The 21,601-nt window shown below is 38.9% G+C and overlaps 2 protein-coding genes across 2 annotated transcripts in view; one reads left to right on the forward strand and one right to left on the reverse strand.

Moving 5' to 3' along the window:
- The window catches only part of LOC126481626 (protein sel-1 homolog 1-like), a 94,526-nt gene extending 93,493 nt beyond the window's left edge, over nt 1–1,033 (reverse strand). The window contains exon 1 of the mRNA XM_050105519.1: nt 195–1,033. Coding sequence (XP_049961476.1) covers nt 195–645 — 451 coding nt within the window. The 5' untranslated portion in view covers nt 646–1,033. The remainder of the gene's footprint in view (nt 1–194) is intronic.
- Nucleotides 1,034–1,298: 265 nt separating this feature from the next.
- Nucleotides 1,299–21,601, forward strand: part of LOC126481632 (4-trimethylaminobutyraldehyde dehydrogenase-like) — a 160,670-nt gene continuing 140,367 nt past the window's right edge. Inside the window, exon 1 of the mRNA XM_050105533.1 lies at nt 1,299–1,921. Coding sequence (XP_049961490.1) covers nt 1,649–1,921 — 273 coding nt within the window. The 5' untranslated portion in view covers nt 1,299–1,648. The remainder of the gene's footprint in view (nt 1,922–21,601) is intronic.

The following is a 21,601-nucleotide window of genomic DNA, read 5'->3' on the forward strand; positions in this document are numbered from 1 at the left end:
GCAACACAGTAAATGAAACCAGTAATAACACTGCATGCACTTGATACAAATATTAAAGCCTTATTTAAAAGCGTCATTATATCCACCTGTAAAATGAATGAATGTACTCTCCACTTTAACTGCATGAAGTTTGTTTGAAAACAAAGTTCATTGATATGGAAATGTTATGAAATGTTTAAAAACCCAACACAAACCTTCCTTTTCTTCTGGGGTCAATTCCCTTAACGGTGTTGTATGTAACGGCAGTGGGCTCTCTTCTTCTACTGGCTTTTCGTCTTGTTCGTCCTCTGAATGATCTTTACGTATGTTGCCAAGCTTCGAGATCATTTTCTGCAGGAAGTATTTTGATTCCTCTGAAAGACCATCATTTTCACTTTCTTCTTCAGTCTCAGTCCACTTCCCCTCATCTGACTTTGACAGATCAGGTGCAGGAACGATTTTAATTGCACTAGACCGCAGGTCATCCTCGTCCTTTCTGACATGTTTATTCACTTCATTGTTACTGTCGTCTTCGTCTCTAAACCTCTGTCTTTCCCCAGTCTTTTCACTTTCACTTGAATGTTTGAACCTATGTTTTCCTTCCTCTGCACATATTTCCATTACTAAAAGTATGAGTGCAAAATGTATTACTAATTTCGATCGCATTTTTATTCCTAAAGCAAAACATAAACATTAAAGCCGCAAAAAATAACTACAACGTAATAGGCAAACAAAATTCAACCACAACAAATCACCCTTCTTCTACATTTAAATCGGCACCTATCGATAAGCTAATGTCAACTAATTCACCGCTAGCTGTTAATATAACCCCAGTCGACGTTTGCTTGCCCATTCCTAGATATCGACACTTTTCATTTTAGGTTGTTTTCTTGTGTATGCCGAAAATATTGTCAGACCTGACCAAAATTTTCACACCTTCTGGCCAAAACACTTAGAGCTTCTGGGATGGGAACACGTAGCCCATCCCGACGTAAACACGTCGTTATCTTTCGGGTACCACTATACTAGCTCTAAAAACACTATAGGCGTACGTCGCAGTGGTGGGGGACATCGTGACATTTTTCGAGTACATTGTCAGTTGTACCAACACGAATGGAACTTTCGCGATAATACTGTAAATACCTAAAAAGTTATAACAAATTGAAGCAAAGTAAACACATTGACAGTACAGAAGTCCGGCAGTAAAACTGAATCCAGATATGAATATATTTTTCGGTTTCAGAGCAAACCATGGCTGCTGTTTGTAAATACCCAGCTTTCTTAATATAAAAATTGTACTGCTTGCTAGTTCAAACAAGAGTCAAGAAAGAGGCTCTATTAATTCATTAGTAAATTTTGACAGTTTTACACAATTTTGTGTTAACGGTTGTATCATCCGTCAGTGACACAAGTTTATAAACAAGTGCGCCACGCATTCGCTTGGATGAGGAATGGTGAAGTCAGACGTTTACATGTTAATATGGGAAAGTAGACTGTTGAATATGCGAAATATACATGTGTCATTGAAATATGTGAAGACCACTTTATTTGTAGGTGGCACATATAACATAAACTGATGCCCTCGTTATTGTTGTAGTACGCTGTAGCCGCCAGTGCATGTGTGCAGTAGCCTAATCTACTTGGAAGGGACGATTCCCAACGAATCAGAATGTTACTAAAACAAGTATTCATCGGCAGGAAACATCCACCATCAACTTATAATTGCGGGCTTGTTATGTTTCCGATTCGACGCCTTACATCAGCTACTGGACCATTTAATTTCGTGGGTGGTAAAAGAGTTGAACCGGTAGATAGGTTATGTGACACCATTGTAATAAATCCAGCAAAAGGTGAAGAACTGTGCCATGTACCTTCATCCGGAAAACTTGAAGTTGCACGTGCCGTCTCCGCAGCGAAGGAAGCTTTCAAAACGTGGAGCCAAGTACGATTTTTTTTTTTTAACACAAGTGTTACTACATACATGGTTTGCAGTTGGTGAAGGCGTACAAGTATTTGTTTTAACTCCCTGCCCGGCCATTATAGCTCCCTACCCAGGGAGCATCAAAGCGGACCAACAGAAATGATTAGAAGAAATATGCTGAGAGCTGTACATCGTGATTATCATATCTTTTTTACCAAATCTTAAATGTCTGATATTGGCGACCGAACAAATTAGAAAACTATTGTATTATTCCAACCGTTAGTGTTACCATTTTTGCAGCTCATTTCCTTATAGATTTCACGGTACATCGCATTCCAGTAATATAATGATATGTGCAGTGACCAGAAAATATGTCATTTACTTGACAGGTAGATATGCAACAGAACAGTAGTTCCCCTGCCCATTTCCACAAAGCTGGTAAAAGGTTTCATGACACCCCAGTTCTCCCTTATTGTTAAATTGTGAGTGGATCATGAATCCTTAATTATGAATGGAGATAAAATAAACAGTCCATGTCATATTTATAAGATGGGGTAGTATTATAGTTCTTAGGAAATTTCTGATAAGAATGCAAAGCATAGTTCTTGGATAATCAGTAGCCATCATATGCCTGAATGATAGCAAGAGAGTTATTAATTTCAAAAGCTAGGAAACCAGATGGGATTGAATCCTTAAAGCAAATAAACAACTGCTTGTTAACTCACTGAAAATCATCCGTAAGTTCATGCATAAAAAACCTCTGATAAGTCCCTAAAATTTACGTTTGTTACTCATGTTGCATTTTTGAGCTTCACTATCTTCAGATGAGATTCTTTGATTTTATATTGGCCACATAGCTCCCTGGAATACAAAACTGATAAATGTTCTGCAATTTTTCATTTGTTGCATGCAATATCTGCATTGGTTTCCATACTCTGCAAACCGGTGTGATGTGCAAGGCAGTCTAGTTCCGTTCCCAGTCCCAAGTGCTATGCTAATGAACTTGAAACCAAAAATGTCAAGGTAAGATGGAGCAAGGGGTCTGAATCATATCACAACTGGCTCGGAGTTCATTGCTTCTTTTGCATACATGAATATTTGTAAAACTCTGTGTAGTCTCTTGTTGTTTTCTAAAGTGATTTAGTAAAATGCAATGCTGATTCCATTTTTAATGTTCAAAATACTTTATAATCCAAAAGAAATTATTTCCCAAAAATATCTCCAACAAATTTGAATGTTTCTCATCAAACATATGCATAAATTGATGTCTTCTTCCCTTGTGATCAGACAACAATTGATAAGATTATATTCAAATCAAAGATGGGCATATCTGTAGGTCCAGTATTATTCTGTGCTAAAAGTAACTAACCTGCTTCTCTTGCCAGTGTTGTTGCTGCTGCTGTTGTTGTGACTTCTTCTTCTTCTCCTCCTTCATCTTCAGTCTGGAGAGGGGTTTGATTCATCCATCCACACTTCTCAGTGCTTACTGTACTCATGCCTGAATCCTCGTATACAATTTTTATCCCTTGGCCTTCCTTCCATTATCAATTTGATTATTCCTTGATGTCTCAGGATGTGGTGTATCAAATAATCCTGTCCTTTAGTCAAGTTGTGTAATAAATGTCTTTCTCCCCAATTTGAATCAGTACCTCCTCATTAGTTATTCAGTCTACCCATCTAATCTTCAGCATTCTTCTGTAGCACCACATTTCAAAAGCTTCTATTATCTCGTTGTCTGAACCACTTATTGTCCATGTTTCGCTTCCATACAAGGCTACACTCCAGACAAGTACTTCTAGAAAAGAGTTCATGACACTTAAATTGATATTCATTGTTGACAAATTATACTTTTTAAAAAATATTATTCTTAACATTTCTGGCATGCAATTTATGTCCTCTCTACTTTGGCTGTCATCACTAGTTTTGCTGCTCGAATAGCAAAAACCATCTACTGTTGTTAGTGTCTCGTTTCCTAATCTAATTCCCTCAGTATCACATGATTTAATTTGATTACATTCCTTTATTATCTTACTTCGTTGATATTCATCTTATAACCTCATTTCATGACACTACCTGTTCTATACAATTGCATTTCCAAGCCCTTTGCTGTCTCTGACAGAGCTACAATGTTATTGGAAAAGCTCAAAAGTCTCTAAGTTTTGTTTAGACAGCATGTATCTTTCCCCTGGTCATGAATGTTTTGATAGTGTTGTATTCGTCCTCTAGCCTCTAGGTTTTGTGAGAAAGCATTATGCTTAGTATGTCATTCAAGGAATTAATTGTCTGGCTTGTACTCCTATTTGCTTGTTAAAATTTGCTTCAGATAACATAGTGGTCTGTACATCAGCCAGTGCTGGTTCCTGCAAATACCACCAGCACGATATCTGTATGTGCTACACACGAATTTAGGTTCTTTCGCATTCTTCACTGTCTACAGATGTAAATCATTAGGTTCTTAGGCTCACGTCACGGATTGTCATAGAACAAACAATGACTTCATTCTACATGTCTCCATCCAGCATGTTATCTGCCTGGTATCTCTAAGCACTATAGTGATATGTGCAACAGTGACCTCAATACATTGAGGCTATCATTGTAAAAGCAGTTTGAGCTGACACTGTTGCATCATTTTACTGTTAGCAATTGAGCAATAGTTGAGCTGCATCCTGCCTTCTGTATCAGTGAGTCGAGAGCAAGAAGTAATGATAGTATGTGATTGTGGTTGTTTATGGATGCTTTTATCCTGGTGTTTATTGAATACTCACTTTTGTTTGAGTGTCCACATTTGGGAAAAAAACTTTTTTGGAGCAATCTAATGGTATTTGATATCTTGCACTGTAACTGTCAGGATTTAAACCTATAAATGGGTAGCCATGTAATTTATTTTGACAGAACTTGTTGCTAACATATATCACAAGATGCACCCATATTAAAATGAACACAAGTACTGAGCACTGATAGTTCTGGACTTTGAGTAGTTGAGGAATGCCCAATTATCAGTCATCGTGCTTATCTGATGTGCCAAGCCGAGTAAGACATGCCTTTTTTCCTCTTTATGTTGTAACACTTATTTGTTGTGCTCCAAGAGTGTTATGTTGGTTTTCCTTACACAATGATGACCAATATCTTGCTCCATCTCTATTCCAATCAGCTAATTCTTAACCCCTAACTGAAAAGTAAAAATAGCAGTAAATAACTGGAGTTCTTATGTGTGCACGTTCTTATGTAAGAAAAAATGAACACTAACGACTCCAGTGGGAAAATCAGACTTCCAAAAATACACCTTTAATTATTTGCCTGTAAAATCTGCCTCATGTACCGACCTACCACCACCTACTCCAGCAGTACTACTGGTAACTGAAGGGTTGGGTTCTTTGGGGAAGGAGACCAGACATCGAGGTCATCGGTCTCATCGGATTAGGAAAGGATGGGGAAGGAAGTCGGCCATGCCCTTTCAAAGGAACCATCTCGGCATTTGCCTGGAGCGATTTAGGGAAATCACGGAAAACCTAAATCAGAATGGCCGGACGTGGGATTGAACCGTCGTCCTCCCGATTGCGAGTCCAGTGTCTAACCACTGCGCCACCTCGCTCGGTGTGGTAACTGGAGGCAGTGCACTGTGTGAAATCACACATTTCCTGTTAACAATCCCCCCTACACCATTTTTTCTTCTTTTCTGTTCTACATTGCTAACTCTTTTTAACCGTTAGTATATTTCATTAAAAATTACTTACTGTATTTCTTTCCAATTTCTTTATCTTCATCTTTCTCTGTCTGTTGCTCTTATTTCCCCCATCTTTTCTCATTACCTTCTACCTCTTAGTCACCATGGTCATTCCACTTCTCATTTCTCTTCTTCTTACACATCTTTACTTCTAATTCTGCCCTACTGCCCCTGGGCTGAAGTGGCTACATACTTACCAGTTCTTTTACCCCCAATATCTTATGTATCCCCTTTCTCTTTATCTTCTCTTTCCCTGCAACAGGTGTACCCTTCTCAACTTCAGGTTCCAAATGACCTGCATCTTCTTAGCTCTCCCAAACCCATATTTTAATTCTACCTGAAGAAGGAACTAGCAATTCCAAAAGCTTAATAATAGTTTTTCCTACTTTTCAATGTGCCCAACACCAGTACTTCCTGAAGGCAAGTAATGGTGTGCCATTCTGTCACCATGAAAATTTACAAATTATTGGATACACATATGTCTAAAAGTTGAGTATAACTGTATGGGTTAGCTAAAATAGAATTATAGGTTAGTAGGTTGCTCATGGTTAAAATTTTTCAGACCACTGATGGTGTTTGGTGCTAATAAAAGCAAAATGTGCTTCATGTAAATTAGAATCAAAGCAAGATTTCAAGTGTGCACTCCCTCTAGATTCCCCCCCCCCACTCCCCCCCTCCCCCCCCACACACACACATACATGCAAATAACCACTACCACCAGTAGGGTGTTAGCGGTACTTAGAAAGGATAGTAAAGTATAAACCTGTACAGTCTGTAAATAGTATGACAGTGATAAAATATGCAGAGGTAGGAACCTTGAGAGCCATGTAATCATGTTTGGATTCAGGTTTCAATTATGGGGGGAAATCAGTTTTTCTTCTCCCCCCCCCCCCAATTATTTATCATCATCCTTACATTTAATGTGCCACAGCTGCTTAAGATTTTAATAGTAATAACAATAATATTTTTTATTCGTTTGGCATAATAATATTGTAATTTGCTTATATCAATTGTTAGTATTGTGATTTTCACTTTTGAGGCAGATGGTTCATAGCAGCCCCCCCCCCCCCCCCTCTCTCTCTCTCTCTCTCTCTCTCTCTCTCTCTCTCTCTCTCTCTCTCCTGGATCTGCACCTACGAGTAATGATGTGGGAATGTCATGTGGTTTCACACAGATGTTACGAGGAGGCTGACAGAAGTGGTATGAGAAGTTTGTTGGGGAAAGATGATCTTATTTCAGAGTGTGAATTGAGAAAGTCATAGCTATGTGTCCTGCAGTGGTAGGCACATACAATAAATTATGATTTCCAAGTAGTGTGTAAGTAATAATTCATTGGCACAACACATATAAGAGCAAGATGAACATAATGTAGATTCTGATAAACATAACTAAAGGATTTTCCTGGTCTGATAGAAATATGCCTCAGAATGTGAAAACATTTTGTTGGTGCCCAGCTACATAGGGAGAAATGATCATCGTAGTAAAATAAGAGAAATCAGAGCTCGCATGGAAAGATTTAAGTGTTCGTTATTCCCACACGCTCTTAGAGAGTCAAACGGTTGAAAATTAGCTTGAGGCTGATTCGGTGAATCCACTGCCAGGCACTTAATTGTGAACTGCAGAATAATAATGTAGATGTATAAGTTGAAGTCCATCATGACATAAGTCGTGACAGTCACTCCTAGGTGCAGTTCACAATCTAAGTTCCACAGGAGAATATCTGTTCACAGTTTATGGTCCACAGGAGTATACCAGTCTTGGGACACCAAGTCCATAGAAGGCCAGTGTCAGAAGAAACAAAGGCTCTAAAAGTGGTGGCTGGCAGCTCAGTGTGCCTGCCGTTGAGTATCATTCATTGTGGCTGCTGGAGCAGCATCACAGCACAGTGTAGATCTAGAGACAGAGCTCAACTGGACAGAGCTGGTGAGCTCGGAGAGACAAAGCTGCTGGGCACAGCTGATGTGAGCTGCCTGCCAGCAATCAGGGAGCATCTTAAGTATACAGCTGGCTGAAGGATACCCTTGCGGTGCTCGGTGAGCACATGACTAACCGATGTGACATAGTGGCCGCTGTTGTAGAGATACACATGCTGCTAGTGGTAAGGCTGCCACATTTGGTGGCACCTACTGATGATTGGCTTGCCAGCACTCATTCTTACATCATTACCAGTAATATTGCTATACACATGGCGCCTGCATGGGCCAGTGTTTGATGACTGACCTATCATGTGTACTGTCTCCGGCAGAAAACGTGCAGCACTGATGCATGACCCCGTGCTGGTCACAGGTGTAGTGCCATTTTCTATAGTGGCAGGTAAATAGCAGGAATATAATAGAGATGTTAGAGGCCTGAACAATGGTGGGAGGGGGGTATTGTATTTCTGAGTTTTTTGAAAATGGAAGTTGTATTTGTTGAAGGGTGAAAGGAGAGACTGCCAGGGAGATCTGAGTGTAGAAAAGATTGGATTGGATTGTTTGGGGGAAGAGGCCAAACAGTAGTGTAGAAAAGATTTGTGGGGTAGATGCAGGAGAGAAAAGCTGGGAGAAGTGATTGGTACGGGTGTTGAAGGATTCATTGTTGGAGCAGTATGTTTTCCATGGATGTCTAATGTGTAGGGAAGGGAGTGTTTGATGTGAAAGGAATGGCAGCTGTCCAGATGGAGATGTTATTGGTTGTTGGCTGGTTATATGGACTGAGATTTGGATGTGAGCTTCAGTGAGATGGAAGTCATGGAAGGTGGCCTTGTATCTGAAATAGGACCAGGAGAATTTGAGTTGAAACAAGGGATTAAGCTGCAACAGTATGTGGAGGAGTTCCTCTCCACTGTAATAAGCCAGAGCTTGCAGGTTCTAGTTGTTCAGCACTACCTCTTCCATGCGACCGATGAAAAGATTGGCATAGGACAGGACCATGATGATTCCCACAGCAGTTCCTGTGATTTATTTGTGGATTTGTCCCTTGAAAGCAAAGCAGCTATCAGTAAGGATTAGTGGTCAGGGTGAAAATAAATGAGTTTTTAGGGAAACTTTCAGGTGGCAGAGACAGTGAATTGGGGCTGAGAGGCTACACATGTGTACACTGATCAGCCAGAACACTACAACCACCTACCGAATAGCTTTGGCACGGATAACAGTAGTAACATATTGTAGCAGGAAAGCAGTGAGGCCTTGGTATGTCGCTGGAGAGAGTTGGCACCACAGCTGCACGCACAAGTCACCTAATTCCAGTAAAATCTGGGAAGAGGGGTGATGAGCTCTGATGCCACATTCAATCACATCCCAGACATGTTCCACTCGGTTTTGCTACTATGCTCCTCAAACAACTCCTTCACACTTCTGGCCTTGTCACATGGCGCATTATCTTGTTGAAAAATGTCACTCCTGTCAGGAAACATGATCGTCACAAAGGGGTGTATGTGGTCTGCAACCAGTGTACCGTACACTTTGGCCGCCATGGTTTCTTGCACGAGCACCACTGGACCCAAGAATGCCCACATGAGTATTCACCCGAGCATAATGGAGCTGTTGCCAGTTTGTCTCCATACTACAGTACCGGTATCAAGGAGCTGTTCCCCAGGAAGACGATATATTCATGCCCTCCCATCAGCATGTTCAAGAAGGTATTATGATTCATCAGATGTATAATTCTCTGCCACTGTGCCAGTGTTGAGTGCAGATTGTCACATGCTCATTTCAGTCACAGTTGCCAATGTTGTGGTGTTAACCTTGGAACAGGCAAGGGTCGTCGGCTGTGGAGGCCCATTGTTAGGTGCGTTCGGTGGACTGTGTGTTCAGTTACACTTGCACTCGGCCCAGCATTAAAGTCTGATGTCAGTTCTACCACAGTTCGCCACCTGTCCTGTTTTACCAGCCTGCCCAGCACATGACGTCCAACATCTGTAATGAGGGGTGACGTCCAACCCCACGACTTTTGGATGTGGTTTCACCTTGGTTTTGCAACGTGTTAAAGACACTCACCACAGCACTCCTTGAACACTTGATAAGTCGTGCAGTTTCCAAAATGCTCATGCTGAGTCTCCAGACCATCACACTCTTCTCTCAGTCAAACTCAGGTAGATTTCACGCCTTCCCCATTGTACACATTGGTAGCATGCTCATTGATATTACATCCGTTGTGTGAGTGTCTTATTAGTAGTCATTCCTCACCAGGTGATGCTACTACCACGTGGACAGCTATTTATTTATGGTGGATTGGTGGTCATAATGCTCTACTGATCATTGTTTGGGATGTTAGTATAGGAAGAGGTTGCATGCATAGTGACAAAGAGAATTCGAGATGGGAGAGGGGTTGGAACAGATTTGAGATGTTCCAAGAAGTGGATGTGAATTTTATGAAGAAAGAGTTGCAGAGCTAGTCTACCAGGGGTGAGAAGTGTTTGTAGAGGCATTAATGCCTATTAAATGAGACAGTTATGATTATTATTTTTGTGTATTTTGGGAAGTAAGTGTATTGTAGGGACACACAGTTCAGGGGGTTAAGGAGTTCTATGGAGGCAGCTGCGATTCCTTATTGGGAGACTATGGTTTTTAGCATTTTCTGCTGCTCACTGTGGATAGAAAGAGTGGTATTGTTGGGAACAGTTTAACATATTGAATTACACTTGAGCTGGATGAGCCTCTCAGCTACATACCCGCAAACACCTCACAGTCATTACAATAATAGTGGAACCTATGTCCGTAAGGAGGATGATGGTACAGTGGTCTGTTATGAGGTTGTTAATAGCTCACACTTCTGGACGTTTATCTTTGGGGAAATTAAAATGAGAGGTCTACAGAAGAACACCAGTAATTCCCAAAGACATGAAATGCTGTTATAACATGACCTTGTGTTGCAATAAGTGCTGATTAAAGTCGATACATGGTACTGTCGGCCTGGGACGTATCAGTCCTCAAGATCAACATTTTGAGCAGTTATGTGATGCACATAATACTAAATACTAGAATCGTACCTGAGTTACACATTTGTTTTCATTTACTACAATAGGGCAGACATTTATAAGATCTCTTCTCTTGCTAGAGGGATCATGGTTATCAGCATTGTTATCTTGTTACTGTCTGATCAAATTTTGCACGCATTGTCATTAAAATTCTCTTCAAAGGCTCTTTCCATTGCTAGAGGAATAAGTATGTAGTTCCATTTTTAAAAAAGATTTTTTTCAGTGTTATAATTTGGTAGCTACAAAACTAAGAATTACTTGCATATGTCAGAAAATTCATCACATTGGCAGCTATAACTTAGCTGACACTGCATATTGATATATTTAAATGATTAATGGAAAATCTCATATAAAGATGTGAAACAAATACTAACAAAGAGATAGAGGGGCTGGCCAGTACTTACCTCAGCTCAGTACAGCCGATAGATACACATAAAACAGAACCGATAATAGAACCGAACGTAAATTTTCGGTTCTGTTTTATGTGTATCTATCGGCTGTACTGAGCTGAGGTAAGTACTGGCCAGCCCCTCTATCTCTATGTTAGTATTGATATATTTACACAGTCTAGAAATATTTGAGGTGACCTTAATGAAAGAACATATACACATAATGACAAGTACACCAACAGAAAAGAAGTAGTCAACTTAAAACATTGAAACTTTTGGCACTGCAGCAGAATGCTTGTCTAGTGATAGTGTAAAATGGTCTGGACCACTACATAATTCAAGTATATTGAACTTCAGCTAATAACTCCTTATAAGAATCCTACAACTGCAGAACGAAAGGCTTCAATCATATGCATCACAATGTTATTTCTTAGAATTAAGCTTTTTTTTTTTTACTAGTGAAAAAGCATTATCCAATACTCCAATAAAAAATAAAACTGACTGCAGAGAGAACTCGCTTGGTTATTCAGTCATAAATGTTTCTGCACAGTTTGGCTGAACACATTGATCACTAAGACTTCAAAACTTTGAATGTGGAGGAAGCTGGGGTGTGGAGCCAAATGAGGAAGGGGAAGCACACAATTGCAAGAATGATAACAGGCCTCTGGCTCTAAGCTGTTTGATATTTAAATAATATTTATTGTTGTTCTTAATTCCCTCTTCGTTACTTATAAAACAAAGTTTGACTTCCAGAACTTCCATTTTGCTCAAACATTCATATTTGTACTATTCAACAGTATTTTCAGAATTCAAAGCTAAGAAAATTATAAATAATCACAACATTACCTACAGACACATACAGAACAAATACACCTCTGTCCAAGGCCACTCTAGAAACCTGGCATCTCCAAAGTAGGCAGCTTATTGCTAACAGTACTTGTAAGTTATAATAATTGTGGTTTTACACCTTAATTTAGTCAAAATATGTTGTAACAAAAGAGTAAAACATGCAGTTACGGAGGTGGTTTCTTCTTCAGTCTACCTTCAGCTGTGCGGCTGATACCGGCGGAGGTTCGAGTCCTCCCTCGGGCATGGATGTGTGTGTTTGTCCTTAGGATAGTTTAGGTTAAGTAGTGTGTAAGCTTAGGGACTTATGACCTTAGTAGTAAAGTCCCATAAGATTTCACACACATTTGAACTTTTTTTTTTTCCTAGCTTCAGCTGCTGTTTACTCTTCTCTTCCCACACAATCAGGTTATGCATCACCAATCTCTATGTTTCATTTGGTCAGTCACTTACCCCCATATCCGGTATAATATTCACCAAGTTTTCTTTTCTATAACTTCTGGTGGCACACTCAGGGGTCTCCTCAGCCAAGACTTACCTCTGTCTCACTGGAAAGTAAATTTGCCAATGAAAACTTAGACGTATTAATATTGATGTAATAGACCTTGATAATGCAGAATTCATATGATTTTGTATGTCTGTTCATCACAATTTAATGAAGAAGTAACGTATTTTATTTCATAATTTTGGATAGAGGATTACCATGTATTTACAGCAGACCCAGAAATGTTGTGTATGATGATTAGGGAATCTGTGACACTCAAAACATTCTATTGTGACTGCTACTATGTGACACTTTTAATCATAATATGAAAAAAGCAATGTACACATTTATCAAAATTTTAAGTTTCTGACAACAAAGTCTTTAAAGTTTGTATAGCAAATTCATCAGTTTAGGATTATTAGAAAGAAGACATGCACATTGCAGTATCATATTAGAAATTTTACATGCCTGGAACTGCAGGGAGAGGTGGTGGTTATAGCTGTTCCACCTTCAGCATCTGCCTGAAAAAGTGGAAATGATGGTGTACCTGCTCTGCTGCTCGAAGCAGGAGTTGGTGTGTCAGGTTGGCCTGTAGCTCCACCTATTGTTCAAAGCAAACCTATTCTTTCTGAAAATGTTGCTGTTGCAGTGTTAAATGTTGCTACCAAAGTTTGGGAACTCTAGGTCCATGAGAGACGAGATACTGGCAGAAGTAAAGCTGTGAGTACTGGGTGTGAGTCGTGCTTCAGTAGCTCAGATGGTAGAGCACTTGCCCGCGAAAGGCAAAGGTCCCGAGTTTGAGTCTCGGTCGGGCACACAGTTTTAATCTGCCAGGAAGTTTCACTCTAGGTCCATGTTTACCTTCACTAAATGCATGCTAGTGTCAAGTCCTGTGCCCTTGAACTGTGGCTGAACACCTCCTGATTACTTTTGTGCGCACTTGTTTGGTTCCTGTTTGCAAACTTGCAGTCTTTATTAATTTTCTACTAAACAACCACAAACAAGTTAAAGTTCACGAGCGAGCAAACTTGGTGGAGGAATAATACCATTAAATCCTTGCAAAGTCATTACTAGCACAGCCATTAATAGCCTGATCAGCAGCACTTAGTCCAAAGCAGTAGAGGGCAGTCAGGTTCCAGTAGGATGCCACATGGGTGATGTCAACAGTCTTCACTCAACAGACAATGTGTCAGTGGAATTGCTTGGAAGACAATCTGGCTTCTAGATGGTGGGACCAGATGAGTCACCAGAATAGTAACCTATAATTATTTGCTGTGCCTTACAACATTTTTGACTTGATACTGTTGATATTTTTTATGGCAAAATCATTGTTTTCTGAAAAAAAATTTAAGAATGATGCTCCAGATTGAGTACAGCGGCTTGTCTTGTTTTCACTAGCATAATAGTTTTCTTACTTTTTGATTCTGGCAGTAATATTTTGCTTAAAATTACACTTTTACATTTTAAAAGTTCCACAGAGCCTGTTTGAAAGTCAGTTGTTTCTTCCATCAATGCAGGACATAAATTAGCAGCATGTCTCAAATCCCTCATAGAATGACATGTTTTGACTGTCTCTGGTTTTTGAGGATGTGTCTTGGTAAAGAAAGGAAGTTAATGTTCATATGTTAAATTGAGGTGATTTTTTTGCTGCAGTAGACAAGAAACTCAAACCCTCCAAGAGAGAAACCAGAGCTGCATGTAAGATGTTTTTGAGCAAGGCTCAGAATCAAGGGTAGGCAATTTGTTAATTTCAGTTAGCCCTCACTCATAGATTTAATAGAAAAAACTTTTAGAGGAAACCACAGCTCACTAATATACTTGTTCTCCAATTGTACTGTCAGACATTGCAGGAGACTTTAATTTTCCAACAGTTGACAGGGATAATTACAGTTCGCTAAGCAGTGTGTGTTACAAGACATCTTGCACAACTATATTAAGTTCTGTTCATGGCAGAAACATTTTAGATCTAATGGCAGCAAATAAGTATGCCCTTATTAGTTTTTCTCACATGACATTCTGAAATCCATTGATCAAGGCAATGAGTTGAATGCTATATTTCTTCGCTTCACAGTGCCACATGAACACTTAACAGATGATCAATCCTACAGGGTATCAATTTGCTAGTGACCTGGCTGGCAACATTAATATTAACCTCAGAGTTTTTGCAGTCCATATAGTTACCTCTAATGAAGCACTATCTAAAAAATGTTGCACAAATATTTAGTAAGATGTGGATAAGGTTTCAAAACAGTGCAGAGGTTGGCAACTTGCTTTAAATATTCATAAATGTAAAATTGTACAGTACACATATCACAAAAATATATTATCCTATGACTGCAGTATCAGTGAGTCATTGGAGGCAGTCTAGTCATGAAGAAACCTGGGTATAACAGTTGTTATGGTATGAAATGGAATATTTATTTAACTGAATCGGAAACATTTACAATACTTGGTAATTACCATTACGATCAAATGAAAGAAAGAATTATTAAGTTACACTACTCTTAACAAAAATCTTATAACTTAAGCTGCACCCAGTGACATAAGCAAAAGACCTTCTGTGCAGGGCAGAGGGCATAGCTGACAATCCACTAAGTGCCCCATGGTCTGTGGTTTTCTGCTGTCAGAGTTGGTGATATCCACAGGGAAGTGCCATTTCTGGTGGTTACTCCTGGATCTTCCAACATCAGAATGAAAACAGTTGAGTAATCTCCACATGATACAATTCTGTTCATGTCCAGATGTGAGGGTTTCTGAAGGGAAATGTCAGGTAGAGTTATTCTCAAGTCAGTGACATGGAATGATTACTTAGTCACAAATGCAGGTACAACAAGTGTTAGAGTTTGATTTGTTGGTATGATACTGGGAAAGTGCAGTAGTCTGTGAAGGAGATCATTTACAAACCAGTAATGTGGCCAACCCCAGAATGAAATTAATTAAATGCACTGAAATGAAATTCATGAATTGCTAAGAATGCAATAATTGAAGATTCAACGTCCTGATATAGTATCAGTCCAAACTGTTCGGATGCGCTGAGCCTCTAATTATAACTGAAAATGTGTGCCAGACAGACTCAAACCTGGTTTTTGTGTGTATTACAAGCAGTCGCTGTAGCCATTGGGCTACCTGTGCTCAACTCCAGACTTGAATCAAACTTTCATTGTCACTGATGTTTCCAAGTATGGGTTCCGAGTGTTACTGCCATAACTTCTTCAATGGTGCATGCGGGAATAGAGTTATTGGAATACCACAGCTTACCCTGCCACGAAGGCTATATATGAAATGAAATGAATCAATCAAAAGGGGTGAAGTCAGTGCAAGTAGTATTCAGAAAACATAGATCTGGAAATATCAGTAAACATAACAGATTGAGGCAGTCCTGGAAGCATACACAGACAATATAATGGTTATGGTGACTGCTCGCAATAAGCAGAAAAATCAACAAATTTTCATGTGTCACTACAGATCCAACCTAGAATATCATTCAGCTGTGCAGAACTTATATAGAATAGGGCTAATAGGAAATACTGAACTTGCACCAAGAAGGTCAGCATGAGTGGTCACAGGGGTAGTGTCACAGAAAAGCTGAAAAATATGAAAGACAGTTGCTTGAAAATTAGACTATCTATGGCAGAAAAAGTTTACTTACTAAATTTCAAGAATCAGTGTTAAGTGGAAAATATACTACAGCCTTCTATATATATAACTCCCATAGGCACTACAAACACCAGATTAGGCTTTCTACAAAGCATACAGAGGCATTTAAGCAATCATTCTTCCCACATCCTACATGAATATGGAACTGTAAGAAAAACTGTGTGGTAAATGGGAGTAGACACTGCTATTCACTTTGCAGTGATCTGTAGAGTATAGATGTAGATGTAGATACCAACTAAAAAATAGTGGCTCATCAAATAGAGCATCCGAGTTTCCCAGCTAACCTCATCTCGTGAGGTGTGTCTCAATTTTAATGATAACACTCTGAGAGTCATTGACTCTAAAACTAATGATAGCAGGTAGCCTTGATAATCTAATGAAATTGTTGATAAATGTAGGAAGTGTTACTAACCTTGTGATGTATCAATTCTTACCACATATTCTCTATGTCAATTAAGCAGTGCGCTGAAAAGTAATGCCTCTTAATTTTTTTATTCTGTTCTCAAGATTGACTGAAGTATTACATGTCATGCAGGTAACTTGATCGACTATCCTGCTTTGCTGCTGCAAGTTGCAACCATCTCCTGCTAGATGGTTCTGAGCTGTAGCATGTAACATGGTGTGATGTGTAATGTAACCATGTCAGTTTACTGCAAGGTCCTCAGAAAACTGAAAACATGAATTCGCAGAGTTCACCCACACATGGGGCCTCCTCTCCTTTATCATGACAGTGCCTGACTACACATGAGTGTTGCAGTATCTGTAACAATCTGTCTCCTTCAGTTCACTGTCATCGATCATCCTCCATATAGTTCTGACTTGGCCCTATCTGATTTTCATCTGTTTCCAAAACTTAAAGAACACCTTCGAGGACCTCATTTGATAGTAATGAAGCAGTGCATGCCGAGGAGAGGTTGTGGTAACATAAGCAAAGTCAAACATTCTGCAGTGATGGTATCAACAAACTGGTCTCTTGTTGGGAGAAATGTGTTCATTGCTAGAGTGACTATGTTGAGAAATAAATGTATAGGTGTGAAGAGTAAAGATGTAGAATGTTAATAAAGCTTGTTTTATTTAAAAATCTCTAAGAGTTTTCCCATAAAAAAAATTGGAGTCATTTCTTTTCAGCACTCTCTCTTAAAATTGCTTTTTAATACTAAATTTGTGAAAGTAATGAATGAAACGTGTGTAATGGCTGAAGTAGCTATTGAAAAAGAAATCTGTGGTCAGCATATAGGTTATGTAAATTTGGCAAAGGGCATTATTTATATTGAAAACATTAGTGCAGATACTTTGGTGATAGACACACATAGTAAGTGACATTAAAGTATTTATTATGTGGGTGGCTGCGCCAGTGTATTTGGGAGCATCATGTATCAATCTGAACTTTAGTTTAAACTGTTGGATAAAGTTTGTGAATAACTGTATCACAGAGTTTGTGCATGGCTTCCTGTCATAAGTTTCTCATCTTCAATCTTGATAATACTAGTAGAGACTTCCATGTTCATGTTTGCCATGTTACTGGTGCAAAACAGCAGTGAGACCATTTAATTATAAAGTTTATTGCAACCAAATACTCACATACAGTCTCAAATAGCTACATTAGATTAGATTGGATTCGGTTTTCATTCCATAGACCCATGAGGTAATTGCCATGGGTGTGGAACATAAAAAACATAAAACATTTGAATACAATACTTACATCCCTGACCATTTGTTAAGAGATTGTCAAAATAGGTGACTACATTACAGTAAACTGGAACCACTAATATTTACAGAATTAAAACTCTGTCAGAATGAAACATTGTTATGCACTTTTAATAAATTGATCACACACAAAATACCTAATCTTAACTGTTGTGACCAAATGCTGTCAAAACTGAAACCTAGCAGAGATTTTTACTTAAGCTGGTCTAACAGTCCCATTAAGATATTCTTCTACAGAGTAGAATGAGTTGCCTATCAAAAAGCCTTTCAAACTCTGTTTAAATTGTGTTTCATCTGAAACCAAGTTTTTAATGGTTGCCGGCAATTTATTGAAATGTGTGTTCCTGAATATTGGACCCTTTTTGGACAAAGGTATACTGGTTTCAACTGATAAGTCATTTTAATAGTCTTTTAGTAATTAATGATGATGTCATACAAAACTACTGTTTACGTGGGCTGATATATCAATGAAAGTAATCAATTTTTGGAAATGTAATGTAACTTGTTAGTTAAAAAAAATCTACTCAGCAAGCAGCGACAGGAGAACACACATGTAAAAGGTAGTAGAATTTACAATCTTTCGGAGCCAGTAGCCCCTCCTTTTGGCAGAAGGGTTGAAGGGTAAGGAAGAGGGGTGAAGGAAAAGAATTAGTAAGGTTTAGGAAAAGGGGTAGAGTTCGGAAAAGGTGCTCAGAAAACCTTACTTACCAGACAAGGTGAGAAGGAAAGTCTTTCCCTCTCATCCTGTCATGTAAGTCTTCCCTGAAGTGGGGTTCTGGGTGACTTTTCTGAACTCTACCCCTTTTTCTAAACCTCAAGAGTCCTTTTCTTTCACCTCTCTTCCTTCCCCTTCAACCCTTCTGCAGAAGAATGAGCCACTGGCTCCTAAAGATTGCTGACTTGGATGCCTTTTATATGTCTGTTCCCCTGCCACCACTTGGTGATTAGATTTTTTATCTACCCAATTACAAAAGTACTGTTCAGATAGTCCATGGCTGTATAGAAACAGTGAGCTGACTTATTGCATTATATGATAAAACATTGCCTCTAAACATTCTATCAAATCAGAGCTAGTGCTGAATGACTGACTGTGGCACTGTTCCAGATAACGAGTAAACAAGACTCTACACATAGAAAATTTAAGAGAAATGAAAAATTCTTGTAATTCAGGAACAAAGTGAAGCAAAACATGCACAACACCAAAATCAGGCATTCTCATTCTGTTCTGTGCAGGAAGTTGGATCTTTCAGAAATACTGAGAAAACTGCTTAGCTTCAGTGTAAGAAAGGCAAAGTCTGATGCTGTTTTTTCAAGCCTGTGCAGATGAGTTAAACATCTTTTTCTCAACAGTAGCCAGCTCTCAGTTTGTGATAAATTATGAGCCACAAGATACCACGTTTTCCTTGAAACATGCATTTTTCTTAAAACATGTTTCTACACACAGTGTAGGAAGCAGTCATGAAAGTCTCTTCTGAGACAGTAGATAATGATGGAATGATCAGAGATACAATTAAACATGTTGCTGATATTATCATGCCAGTAGTACATATCCTACTGTGTGGGAGCAAAGCTTAATTTGACCACTCGCCAAGAATGATCTACCTACATTACCAGGCAACTATTGGCTGATCAGCATGTTACCTGCAATGTCTAAAATCTTGGAATATTTTATAACAGCCATCACAAACATCAATCAGTCTTCCAAAAACACCATAGCACTGCAGCTGCATTATTCAAAGTGACTGAAGACATCAAATGTACTGTGGAAAGTCACAAAGCAACCATTTTAATATTGCTTGATTTGAGAAAGGTTTTGATACTGTTCACTTCAATGTACAGTGTGTTCCAAAATTATTTTTACAATTTTGATCATGTATATTCCAGAAATGGGATAGGTAGAAGGTGCAGTTTGCAGCATAATGTTCACACACACCTAAAGTTTTTTTGTTTCCTGGGATAGTTCTTGGTGAAGATGGCCACCCCCAGCAGATGGCACAATGTGTAGAATAGTTGATACGAGACCAAATCTGCTGTCATGGTCCAGCAAAGCTTCTGCACACATTACAGAAGCAAACCACCATCACGCCTGACAGACAGACAGTGGTACATGAGTGGAGGAATTGTGGTGTGAGCTCGCATCAGAGCAGAAATTGCACATGTTAATGCACATGTTAATGACAACATGATAGACCAAACATGGAAGGAACTGGATGGAATATTGCTTATATATTTATTGTGCATCTACAGATGATGCACACAGTGAACTCTGTTAAATAGTTATTAAATTTTTAGATGTAGGTGAACATTATGTCGCAAACCACACCTTTATACCTATCCCTGTTTCTGAAATATATGTGATCAAAGTTGTAAAAATCATTTTTAACATGCAGTATTACGTATGAAATTAAACAGTTAAATTTCATAAATTTGTATTACAACAGCTATCTTAAAAACAGATGTTTGTGAGTCTTCTGTAAGTTGGAGAAATAATCAAGGAAACTAGTGCTCTCACAAGACCCACAGAGTTCGGTCCTTGGTCCATTTCTTTTCATGCTGTAGATCAATGATATTTCATCTGTGCTTCATTCTTTTAACTCCCATTTATAATCTGACAACATCCAGTCTTATCTAAATGCCAACCAGAATAACATTGCTGCTGCCGTATCAGGTGTAAATGACAATCTTTGATCAGTATCATGGTGGGTACAAAAGCCAGGTTCTAAACTAAACCCAAAGAATTCACTCGTCAGCCTCATATCATACTGAAAGTTAATCAGTGGATACTTTTGTGAAATAGCCCCTCCAGTACTTCTTGACGGTATCAGATTGCACTATGAAAATGGTGAAACATTTCAGCATAAACTTGGATCAGTATCAAAATTTGGATGAGTAAATGGTTACAGCATGCAGGAAATCTTTCTCCTGCCTACCTGTAAGCGAAACATTTAGAAAAGTATTTCCACCTCAAATTAAACAAAAATTAGTCCAGTCTCTTATTATGCCAAATCTTTGCTATTTTGATATAGCCACTGGCATCCTCATTGTCTCTCCTCATATGACAAATACCTGGCACCATTCCATAATTGCAGCACTAGATTTGACATACAGAATCTTGGCTGTACCTCACTGTAATACTAAATCTTTCTCTTCTCCATTTCAGCCACAGGACTCTGAAACAAACTACCCTGTTATTTGCATCTTATCAAAAGTCATTCTTCATTCGAGACGAGTTTAAAGCTTTATCTATTATCTATGTAGCTTCCCTCTTGGCATATTCTAGGTGCTTTCCTTCTGTTCTACAATGAACCAGTATCCCTGTCACATTGTAAACTTTCCTCTACTTTCTCACTTCTGTCTACTGATGATTTGTTCCTCATATTTCATCAGCTAATCATACCACATTGTTTCTTGCTCTTGCTTGGGACTTTACGCTGGCCAAGAGATTCACGATAAATGCAAGCTAAGTAATGGATCATTGCCATAGAGTTTTTTACTTCAGGGATGCTTATCAATATGCTGTCCACACAAGAATCTGTTTGATGATCAAATATCAGTATGTTTGTATGATTCCCCATGTGAACGATTTCTTAAATGTGAAATTTAAATCTTAGACTTTTATTCTGCAATCTTCAACTGCCACACCAGACTGGTCAACAAGTGACAGGGTGAAAGCCTTTAGGCTGCTTAGCGATTTTCTCAGGTTCTCGGTCAGGTCTTTTGCTAAGGGTTTGATAGTGGTACCAGTTGTAAGCTTCATTCATACATCTTTTCATAGGCAAACGAATCACTGCTTGTCATATTTGCATGTTCTCTTTTGAACCAAGAGTGCAACAGCCTTTCCTCCCTCAGGATTTTCGGAATTTTGTTGTTATACAGTGGTGGTCTTTCCTTTCTTAATCCTCTTACCAGGCACATAGTTCTCCAGACCATGATTTAC

The sequence above is a fragment of the Schistocerca serialis genome, chromosome 1 (genome assembly GCF_023864345.2).
Source record: "Schistocerca serialis cubense isolate TAMUIC-IGC-003099 chromosome 1, iqSchSeri2.2, whole genome shotgun sequence".
Lineage (NCBI taxonomy): Eukaryota > Metazoa > Arthropoda > Insecta > Orthoptera > Acrididae > Schistocerca > Schistocerca serialis.